The following is a 12,500-nucleotide window of genomic DNA, read 5'->3' on the forward strand; positions in this document are numbered from 1 at the left end:
TTCTGACATCAGACTTAAGTCCATTCATTCCCTGTTGGTGAGAAGATGTTTGGAAGGGCCATCATTCAAGCAGGCATGAAGATTGCTAGTGTCCTGAACAACATCTAGCTATATTGACCTAACCCCTCCCCAGGAGAGGGATGTTCAGCTCACATCACTGTAAGGGTCACAATGCCTTCCTCTTATGGAAGTGCATGTTCCCTTGTACTTGTGCAGTCAAGATTACTACCCATCAATGGCTAGCTGCACCATGAGTATACTCCCAGACTGATTTCCTGCCTCATTCCTCTGAAGCACTCCTATAGCAGATAGATGCCTCCGCCATCCTAACCTCAGGATTGTCATACCACTCTATCAGTCAATATACTCAAGCACCCAAGCCACTAACTGAACTCAGGTCAGAGCTTTATCTCTGTACTCTAATAAAGCATTCAGGGGCACAGTAGAAGATGACACACTAGTTTGACAAAACCCTTCTGGTATGTTGTTTTTTTTTGGAATGCTTTTTAAGACCTGGCAGTTGCCTAACGTGCAGGGACTGTGTTTTGGTGTTACAAGCTTGGATCTAACCCATCACATCATCAGAAGTGTTTGGTGTGGAAATGGGTGCACACAGGTCAACTAGATATAATATAGCAGATTTCTGGCTCTTGCCACCATGTCTCACATGTTGTCTGCTTCATCATGAATATAGTTTAATAGGTGAGCTATTGTAAGAATATTTACAGAATCGCATGGTAAACATGTTATAAAAAAAATGAAAACATGCATTTCTACAAATATTATTAAAATATTGTGCTGCATTCAAGCAATGGTGGACTACAGATTTAAAAAAACATCCTGGAATTTTCTTAACAGCCTGGGAATTTAAAACAAGTGCCATGTCTGTAAAAGAAACTCGATTACCTTTGTATGAGAATTCATTTTTAATAAGGAAAAAAAAATATCCATTGGCTTTCTTACCGCTTAACCACTTGGAATTGTGTTGGTCTGTTCTCACTGAATTTCTTTTTGTTAAACTCCGGAAAATAGCTGCATCATTCCCCATGAAGTCTATACACATTCCTGAGAATAACTCCTCATCTGAAATCAAATGATTTATACTTTATTATTACATATATCACAGTATGAATAAGAAACAAACTCAGAAACAGAAAACAGATCTCCATTAATGAGATTTTTTTCATCGTATCCATCTCCTTTTTGATAGTGAATGCCATAGCGAAAACCGTTCATTCTGCAGAAATATTTGTGCACTTTCTACTGCTGTTATGTTTGTATAGCAACTTAAATACTGATTATACTCAGCTGCCCTTTTTATGCTTTATTTGCTTGTTTTTATTTACTTGCATGACAAATACAAGAAACCTTACCTTTTAAGATGAATACCCTTACATGTATACAAAGCCATTAGATGGCAAGGCAAAAATAGGGCATACTGTAAATTATATAGTAAAGGCTGTTTAGTAGTCAAAAGCCTGCATGCAGATTGGGCAGCCCATTTAGGCATGCCCACTGTAAACTGAGCATATTCTCATAGAAAGAAATCTTGCAGCTGAAGTCTTCATCAGCTGCTGGGTTTTATATTGAGATAAAAGTCAAAGAAAACTTTATTGTCGATTATATTTACCTAGCAGTGGCCGCTAAATGAAATGTTGTTGCTTGGTCCCAGTGGAAGACATAACAGAACATATTATTAGAGGGACAGTAAGACAGATTCACTTACAATAATAATTAGGATACTTGACAACACATAAATTTACCACACATTGTACAATAAGACATTAGACAATATTATACTAGTATGTATTGCACAGACTAAGAATTCCCATTATGACTGGCTTAGAATATTGCACATTCACATTAGTAGTGTGATAAACTCTGTTCATATTCCACTTATATAGTGTGATGACTCACTCTGGCTATTGCACTAATAGAAAAGATCGGCTAACTGCTCCAGTTATTAAGCAATTGTCAAATAGTTACTATAGACAGTATACCACAGCTTGTAGCATATTGATCCTCTTATCTACTGTCATGCTTGACATTTGGGTTCAGCAGCCTTATGGACAAAGGGAAGAAACTCCTGTACAGTCTAGATGCTTTTGCAGTATAAGTTGCAATATTTTCTACCCAAGGAGCGGCGGAAGAACATGACATGCACAGGATGGGTAGCGTTGTCTATTATCTTCCTAGCTCTTCCCACACACCTAGTCTCATGCAGCTCATCCCTGGATGGAGTCAAGGAACCAATCCCACACACCTAGTCTCATGCAGCTCATCCCTGGATGGAGTCAAGGAACCAATCCCACACACCTAGTCTCATGCAGCTCATCCCCGGATGGAGTCAAGGAACCAATCCCACACACCTAGTCTCATGCAGCTCATCCCCGGATGGAGTCAAGGAACCAATCCCACACACCTAGTCTCATGCAGCTCATCCCTGGATGGAGTCAAGGAACCAATCCCACACACCTAGTCTCATGCAGCTCATCCCTGGATGGAGTCAAGGAACCAATCCCACACACCTAGTCTCATGCAGCTCATCCCCGGATGGAGTCAAGGAACCAATCCCACACACCTAGTCTCATGCAGCTCATCCCCGGATGGAGTCAAGGAACCAATCCCACACACCTAGTCTCATGCAGCTCATCCCTGGATGGAGTCAAGGAACCAATGATTTTCTCGTCTGCCTTCACTACCCTCTTGAGAGCCTACTGGTCAGCTACTTTGCAGTTTCCATTCCATATAATGATGTTATTAATGAGAATATTCTCGATCGTCCTTCTATAGAAGGCTTTGAGGATGGTTTGTGCCACATTTGCCTTCCTAAGTTTCTGTAGGAAGTACAGACAATTGTTGTATCTTCTTCACTGTGTGGTTAATGTGAGTCATCCAGCATAAGTCATTGGAGATATGCTTATTACTACAGGAACAGTATATTTTAAGAGGCACAGGAAAGAGACAACAAAGCTCAGGGATGTTTTGCAAAAGTCTGGACAGTTGAGATGTACAGTTACTAGCAGTAGGGCCAATACTAATGTAGGTAAGCATACCTCTCAACTGTCTAGACTTTTGCAGAACATTCATGATTTTCCTCATATTTCTAAACTAAATCATCACTAACATTCACACACAAGCACATCCCACAGTTAGAAGACTAACATTTATCATGCCCAAACTGCGAAAAATAACAGCCTGCTCTCAGTTATGGCAGACTGGATTCAAAGATGAAGGCATAAAATTCTGGAGAGACCCAAAAGTAATTGCAGACAATGGTTGAAAATCATTGGGAATTTTAAAATATTGCTCTCATTCACATAAAAAATAATAGAACATTTTTCCTTAACATACATTTTATGAATAATAATAAGTATGAAGCTTTAATGTCTGGTGTTATTTATTGACTATAATCCTCAGTCATTTACTGTAAAGTCAAATTCTGTGAAGAACAGGACAAAAATGATTAGCTAAATTCTCCAACATTCTTTAAAATTAGAGAAGGCTGAGACATATGTTTCTGAAGCAGAAGCAACATTTTAACTTTGTAAAACTTTAAATTTTACAGAAACACATACATCTCAGTTATATCTAATTTTGAAAACTCCCTAATTTTGTCACATTTCCTGTAATACATACAGACATAAAACATGTGCAAAATATATCTTGGATACCACAGATTCTCAGACGTTGGTGGAAAAGCACTAAAGTCATCTTTAGTATAATGACATCATTTAGAAAAGATAACATTATAGTTTTCTTAAACAATGTCATGCAATAGCAGTAATCTAGTCCTATGTGTGACTAGTGGAGTAATGCAGGATTTACCCCATTGCTAGCTTTATTTTATCACTGAGGCTTCAACCTTGTGATAAAACCACACGAGCACTGGAAAAATCCTGCATTATTTGCACCAAATCATGGATTATCGGTAAAATAGAGCCTGTTCTTAATATTTCTGTGTTTCTATGCTTCAGTTTGCTCTTGCCTGCATGCTGGGGACATTCCAGTGGTGTAGAAAAGATAGTCAGCTGATACAGAAGGATAAAGAGCATTGAACAAAATGTCTTCTTCTGTAGCTCAATGCAAAGCATTCTCTTTGTGCCTACCTTGTCAACAACCATAAATAAATATAATAGTGTCCTGAAACTTAAAGCCCTGGAACATTAAATCCTAGTTCCCATGTTAGATTTAGACATCTACATTTTATATTTTAAATGCATTGTTCAATGTGTTCTATATGAATTTGATATGCATATATATTCTTAAAGACACATAGGCTTATTTGTCATTATATTAGTATGAAATATATATATATATATATATATATATATATATATATATATATATATATATTGTTTAGGTTATATAATACATTTTTTCATATATACATATATATTCTATATATTTTATATCCTTATACTTATTACTTGATAGTGTTTAAGTTCATACTTGCAGTTTTGTGTGGGGGTTGATATGTATATGAGAAACAGATGGCTGTCATTAAATCATTATTGTGATGGGCGAATGAAAACATATATTTAATTTTATCATGGTTTAAAATGAAAAGGAAATTATGTACTTTGTCAGAGGAAGTTTGTCATTTAGCACAAACGAAAGCGCTTACTTGTTTATGAGCGTATATTGTAAATTTATTTACATGCTATCTAAGCTGTTTTAAGTTATTTATCTTGTTGAGCGTATCTTGTAAATATTTTTACATACTTGTTAAGCTGTTTTATTATTTTATTTATTAAAGACGTTTTCTTGCCAGTCCGGATCCGTTTTTTTTATTTTATTTGGCTTGGATTCCTGTGCTCATGGCTCTTATCGATTGACGTTATGAGTAATATTTATGTTGCATAACTCACTAAATAACATATATTTATGAACTGGAATACTGCAGTAAATGCACATGTGAGGTGTCAATGTCATAATGAATAAGGCACTAGTAAGTAGGTGTAAGCACAAATAAGCAGTAGTGAGCATATTTAAGCACTAGTAAGCAGGCTTAAGCCTGTTTGCGTGGTGGTAAGCAATGCCCACACTGGTTAAGCAAGTTACAAGCACAGACACACATACATACACACACACACACACACACACACACACACACACACACACACACACACACACACACACACACACACACACACACACACACACACACACTCAACTGTCATGTCTGGGATTAGAACCCCTACCTGACTAGTTTATTACACTACAGCACTACACAGTTATAGTACACGCCACAGAGATTACTGGAGTACTCCTTCACCAAAGGTGTATATCAAAGTGGATAACATCAGCAGGATTGCCAAAGTAGGACATTTGAATTGTAGTGAGTGTGGCTAGGCTAAAATGCATTGCTCCCTACACAGACAGTGAAACATACACAAAACATCCACAACCAACTTGTGTGGGTATAGAACCCCTAACAGAGGTCTATATCACACTACAGCATGGAGCTGTTATAAGATACACCATGGGGATTACTGGAGAACTCCTTCCCCAAAGGTATATTTCACATTGGATGACATCAGCAGGATTGCCAAAATAGGGCATTCAAATTGTAGTGAGTGTGGCTAGGCTAAAATGTATTGCGCCCTACACAGACAGTTGTTTGTCTTTCAGCTTTTTCCCGGTAAGGGGTCACCACAGCAGAACTCCGGTCTGCTAATGATTGGCAGTAGATTTTTATGAAACGCCGAAGTGCCAGTTTGACGTCCAACCTTCAACGAAGGCATGCCCATTTACACAAGCATGTCTTTAGAACGCTACCCAACCACGGGGAGGACACACAGACTCCACACAGAACATCCACAACTGACATGTGTGGGCAAAGAACCCCTAACAGAGGTCTATATCACACTACAGCATGGAGCTGTTATAGGATGCCCCACAGGGATTAATGGAGTACACCTTCCCCAAAGGTGTATTTCACACTGGATGGCATCAGCAGGATTGCCAAAGTAGTGCATTTGAATTGTATGGAGTGTGACTACCATAAAAAGCATTGCTGTCTACACAGACAGACACACACACAAACACACAGACACATGCCAAGTCTGGGATTAGAACTCCAACCTAACTAATTTATCGTACTACAGCAGTACACAGTTAGCATTGCTCTCTACACAGACAGATACACAAACAAACACAGACATAGACTTGCCAAGTCTGAGATTAGAATTCCAACCTAACTAATTTATCATACTACAGCAGTACGCAGTTATAGGAAGCGCTACAGAGATTACTGGGCTACAACCTTCCCAGAGGTGTATTTCTAGGTGGATGACATCAGCAGCCTTGTCAAAGTAGAGCATTTCAATTGTAGGGAGTGTATCCACCCTAAGAAGCATTGCGCTCTACATAGAGTCAGACACACACACTCACACACACACACACTTGCCATGTCTGGGATTGGAACACCTATATTACTATTTTATCACACTACAGCAGTATGCAGTTATGGCATGCACTATGGAGATTGCTGGGTTACAGCCTTCCCAGAGGTGTATTTCTATATGGATGACATCAGCAGCCTTACCAAAGTAGAGCATTTCAATTGTAGGGAGTGTGACCACCCTAAAAAGCATCGCTCTCTACACAGAGTCAGACAGACACACACACACACACACACACACACACACACACACACACACACACACACACACACACACACACACACACACAAGTCTAGGATTAGAACTCCTACCAAACTAGTTTATCACACTACAGCAGTACACAGTTATGGCATGCGCTACAGAGATTACTGGGCTACAACCTTCCCAGAGGTGCATTTCTAGGTGAATGACATCAGCAGCCTTACCAAAGTAGAGCATTTCAATTGTAGGTAGTGTGACCACCCTAAAAACTTTGCTCTCTACACAGACACACACACACACACACACACACACACACACACACACACACACACACACACACACACACACACACACACACTTGCGAAGTCTGATGTTAGAACTCCTACCTAACTAGTCTATCACGCTAAAGCAGTATACAGTTATGGCACGTGCTACAGAAATTACTGGGCTGCAACCTTCTCAGATGTGTATTTCTAAGTGGATGACATCAGCAGCCTTCCCAAAGTAGAGCATTTCAGCTGTAGGGAGTGTGACCACCCTAAAAAGCATTGCTCTCTACACAGACAGAGTCAGACAGACACACACACAAACATACACACAGACACACACACACACTTGCTAAGTCTGGGATTAGAATTCCTACCTACCTAGTTTATCACATTACAGCAGTACGCAGTTATGGGACATGCCACAGAGATTATTGGGCTACAACTATCCTAATGGTGTATTTCACAGTGGATGACCTTGGCATGCTTTTCATAGTAGGGCTATGGGGAGGGCAGTGTGTGTGCATGGGTCATAACCCATTCATCTAGGGGTGGACACGCCACATGCAGGCACAAACAGGGTCATATTTCATAAGCACATGTATACAGCTGCTAGATGGCTACTTCCTTGTACAGTCATGTTGCACAGCTAGCACGTGCACCACATAGTCTGTAATGATGACAGATACCTACCAGTGGCTAGTATCTGCAGTGAGTGCAATCTGACCCTCGTGTGGTTGTGGCCCTTTGGCTGTGTGCAGGGTGGGACAGGCCTGGATGGCTCCTTGTCACAGTCACCCTCTTCCACACATCTATGTATGTCTTCCTTTGGCTTATTATAGTGTGTTGTCCTTACATATATGCCTGTATTCCTATCCATTTTGTTTGCAAAGCATGAGTGTTGCATACTGAAGTGTGTCTGCACTAACATCTGTGACTGCCAGATATGTCTGGTCCACTGGTGTTTGCAGACATGACTTTCATGTGTTTGTGTGAGCATGCCCAGTATGACCTTTCAGTATGTTGCTGACTGACAATGCCTTCAAGTGTGCATGCCCAGTATGCCCATCTGTATTGAATGTGCGGATCGAGTCCAGATAGTTTGTACTGCAGTGCTGACCTTTTTGTTGTACACCTACAGGTAGCATGCTGTCTATGCAGGGTATCTGTAGATCATTTGGCATTGACTTACTACATTTATCCATAGGATGGGGGGGGGCACACCTGACTATTTCTACATTTCTACACAGGATTGGGGAGGCACACCTGACTGTTATTACATTACTATGTAGGATGGAGGGGCACACATGACACTTGTACACATTTGCTAGGACTGTACTGGTATGTCGGGTACTCCATTTCATTCTGTAGTCTTACCTATTATGCTGACTAGAGGTATACCAGTGTACTACAGATATTAGCTCCTATTTACCTACATATTAGTTTCTGACTTCCTACCCTTCAGAACTGACATCCCACTGCCTGACCTGCTGTAGTCTGTCTGTGTAGGCCTGGGGAAGAGGTTACCCATAGGCCTCATTCAGAGGCCATAGCACAGCCTTTGTTTGTGTTTGTCTACACCTGCCCTGCTGGCTGTGACTGTTGTTGGGTATGTGAACCCCCCTGACTGGCATGTGTGAGTCACTTACCTTGTGGGTGTCCCAGTATTGAGGATGGTGCTGCAGGGCTGCCTATGTAGGATGCACATAGTACACTCCCTACACATGGTTATGCACAGGTAGTGTAATGTTTGGCATCACTTTTACTGTATATGAGAGATATGTTATTCCCTGGGTCCCTCCTGTGTCAGCGTATGTGCTATGTGTTGCCTCTTTGCCAAGGCCAGGGCATACTGGGCATGCCTCCTTCTGCCCCATTGGGCAGGCTCAGGTTGTTCCTCCTCCAAGTCACTCTGTGCCTGTGCAGGCCTTGGCAATGGTGGGGGGCTGTGTGGCCCTGCCCCATGCTGTTCCTGCTGCAGCTGTTTCCACAGGATCATATTGTGTAGCATGGCACATACAAGGACAATTTGGGTACATGTAGCTGGTGAGTACTGCAAGGCTCCACCGGATGTGTCCAGACACCGGAATCATGACCTGAGCATCCCAAACACATGCTCTACTATGATTCTGGTCTGTGCGTGTGCCTCATTATGGAGTTTTTGTTTGGGTGTGTGTGCATTTCTGATGGGTGTCATCAGCCACGGCTCCATTGCGTATCCAGCATCCCCCACTAGGTGACCGTCAGGGATGTCCCCATTGGCAAATCTCTGGTACAGCTGCATCAGATGCCAGATGTGGGAATCATGATAGCTTCCAGGTCAGCCAGCACACATATTCAATATTATGCCCTGGGCATCACAAATGTCCTGGCAGTTGATGGAGGGGAAGTCCTTGTGGTTAATGTAGACCCTAACCCGCTCAAAGGATGGTGCTTTGACACATATGTGCATGCAGTATATAGCACCTACTACCTCGGTGTATTTTGCTATTTGGTGGAACAGTTGCATATTGCTGGCCAACACCTCACTGGTGCTGGGGAAATATACATGCTCATCGACATGTGCTGACATGGTATCCAGGAACTGTTGGAGTACCCTGGATGCTGATGTCTGTGAAATCCCCATAATATCCCAGCTGGCCTTTGGAAGGTACCTGTAGCTAGTATTCATAGGCCTAGACATACCTTGGTACCCACTGGGATGGGTTCCCCTCTGTTAGTTCTGTGTGTCAGGCGTGGCCGGCACAGCTCAGCAATTTGCTGTAGGAGGTCCCTGTCCACCATATAGTGCTCCACTATCTCCAGCTCATGTAGCCCCTGGTAGGTTACCCTGGGTCTGTACACTCTTCTACGTCTCCTCACTGTGGGTTGTTCAACAGCATTCACATCCTCACCACCCTCAGCCTCTTCCACAAGTTGTTGTATGATAGCTATTGCAGCCCCTATTATTTTGCTGTTGTGAGTGTTAAAAGTTCCCTGCTTATTTACACCCAGTGGTGTAGAGTGTGGAAAAAACCAGAGGGGAAGGTGTTTGCATAGTTTATAATAGTGTCCTGGGCTGGGCTGCTGCCTGTGTAATTGGCTGATTATGATACATTTCACCTGTCAGCTATGCTAGTTCTCGTTGATTACCTTCCTACTGCTGTTTTCCCTTCCCATTGCCTTCCTTTTTAAGCACGAGGATGTGCCGCACAAACAGAGTACACAAATGTGCATACTGCTGCTAGTTCCTGGTTTAACTTTTTTTTCTGCCTTTGAAACCCAGTGCGCAGCCACTTAGGCAATGTAAAAAGTGCTAGGTAGGTTTAGACACACCCCCTAACTTAGCTGTGCTAAGCTAGGAGCCAACCTCAGCCACAGGGCTCCAATCTGCTTACAGTATGCCTGACACACACACCCATGATGTCACCTAACTCATAGGTTTGCACCAAGCTATTCCTACTCTTACATTGTTGGGACCTGAGTAGCATGCTGGGGAAAACTGGGATTCACTATCATTCCCCTCATTTGCATAGGATTGCCTGCTAATGCATAGTTACATGTCTAACACTGTGCTTCCCCTCCTTAGCAACAACTACTCACTGGCCATGTTGTCTTCTGCCTGCCATTGATTTGCATGGCAGAATTGTGATTTTAGTTAGGGTGCTTAATTTAGGTTTCTTTTGTTATTTTCCCCCCAACCCCGTTTGTACGCCGCTGCCCTACACTTAAACAGCTGAGAGTGGGTAAAAGAAAATTAAAAGTTGAGTTTTGTATTTTTTTCACTGTTTGCAATGCCAATGGCCTTATACTTGGCAGCTGGCATGCTTACTACATGATATGCAGCCTATATTTGGAGCTGTCACAGCTCCATTTTGGATTTTGCAGAAATGTACTTGGTTACTAACCCAGTACATTTCTGCAGATTGCACTAGTCCTGCACGGCCGGTTGCAAGCTTCCTGGATTGCAAAATCACCTAATTTGCATAGATTTATCCTGCAAATAGGGTGATTTGCATACAGGGGCTTAGTCCATGCAGGATTAGTACACGCCCCTGCAGGCTGTTCCTGGATCACACAGCAGACATATTGCCTGCTAGATCTCCTGTACTGATCTTGCACGCCATGCAAGGTATAGAGAATCTGGGAGAAAGTATTATGCGATGATATTTAGGGTATTTATTTCATCAAGATTTACTTAGTCAGTTTTGTGATATAAGTTTCAATTCCCTCTAACTAGTTTTATTTTTTTTTTCCTGTGAAGACAGAGCTTAATGTCTGGCAGCTTCTAACAGTTTGGTGCAGAGCTTTATGACTATAGGCTGTTTTTTTTTTTTTTTTTTTTTCAAAGCTTCCTGTGTCAGGCCTGAATGTTAGTTAATCCATTAGACAGTCCATTAACCATTTTCTGTTTATTGTGACTTGTGATATGGTGTATAAAGAGGTGAGTTTATATTTTTCCTGGTGAAATAGTGCTGGAAACCACTATACATTATATTTAGTTCCACTAGGTTTTAGATAAAGTGATGTCCTACTTTTGCACTGGTATACACAGAATACTTTTTTACCTTCCCAGTATTTTCAATGTGAGCCCACTGTCTCACATATAGTTATAATTACAGGACTGTTTTCACTTGTCATGGAAATCAACCTTCTTGCAATTGCTGTCACCAGATAATACTCCATATCTTCTTCAATCTATGCAGCTGTATCACAAGACAGTGGTTATAAGAAGGGTGAAACCCCTTGCATCTTCAGTTGTAAATTTCAGAATTTGTTCAGACCTAGGGTAATCCAAAACCTTTGCACATGAGCAGGTGTTGCTGCATAGTATTGTTCATACCTAGGGTATACTTTGTCTCCACTACTCTAATGTTAATGTTGAGGTAGTACTTGTGTTTGGGGTAGATTCTGTTTTACTTCACCTTCAGTTTTAATGATTACAGAATGTCTCTGTCAAGCATAAATACTAGTCCTATGTCCCCAGCATACTTCTCAACCTCTTAGAGCAAAAACTCTGGACAAAGCCTAAAATGATGGGGGGACAAATAGGGACAGATTTTAAATATTACTCTTACAAACTTAGAAAGTTGATAGAATAATAGGTTTTTCATTAGCATGGATTTCCTGAAGGATGTGGAGTCTTAAACTCAAATGTTTGTCATTATTTAATGATTTCAGTCCTAAGCTATATGTCAGAAAAGTACAGATTTAGGCGGAACACACGAAAATATGAGGCAAAAATCTGAATGCTCTGCAAAAATCTGTACAGTTGAGAGGTATGGTCCCCAGTGCTGTTTGCTCATTTGGAAGAGCACAGGAATTTCTTTCTTATATTGGTGGTTGTAAAGTGTACCAGAATTCTGGAAATATTCAGAAAGAAGATGCACATTTTTTTCAGTACCATATTTTCTGAGCAGCAGATGACTCTAACGCCTCGTAATTATGTTGAAAACCCTTGGTATTCTAGAAATATGACTGCTTTATTTAGGGTAGATATACTGAAAAGTAAAACAGAGTGTATATCTTTATCTAGACTATTAAAATACTCATGTTTATAATATGGTCTACTATCAGCCATATGTTTTTGTCTTCAATACAAAAATGTTGAGGAAGAAATTCTCATGAAGTCTGTGTCTCACCTCAT

General features: G+C 41.1%; 1 protein-coding gene across 1 annotated transcript in view; it reads right to left on the reverse strand.

Annotated features, from left to right (window-relative positions):
• SEMA3C (semaphorin 3C) overlaps positions 1-12,500 on the reverse strand; it is a 709,622-nt gene that overhangs the window by 305,669 nt on the left and 391,453 nt on the right. The window contains exon 7 of the mRNA XM_044088330.1: positions 964-1,083. Within this exon, the coding sequence (XP_043944265.1) occupies positions 964-1,083 (120 nt within the window). The remainder of the gene's footprint in view (positions 1-963; positions 1,084-12,500) is intronic.

Source organism: Protopterus annectens, chromosome 11.part0 (assembly GCF_019279795.1).
Source record: "Protopterus annectens isolate FY-2018-M chromosome 11.part0, PAN1.0, whole genome shotgun sequence".
NCBI classification, from domain to species: domain Eukaryota; kingdom Metazoa; phylum Chordata; order Ceratodontiformes; family Protopteridae; genus Protopterus; species Protopterus annectens.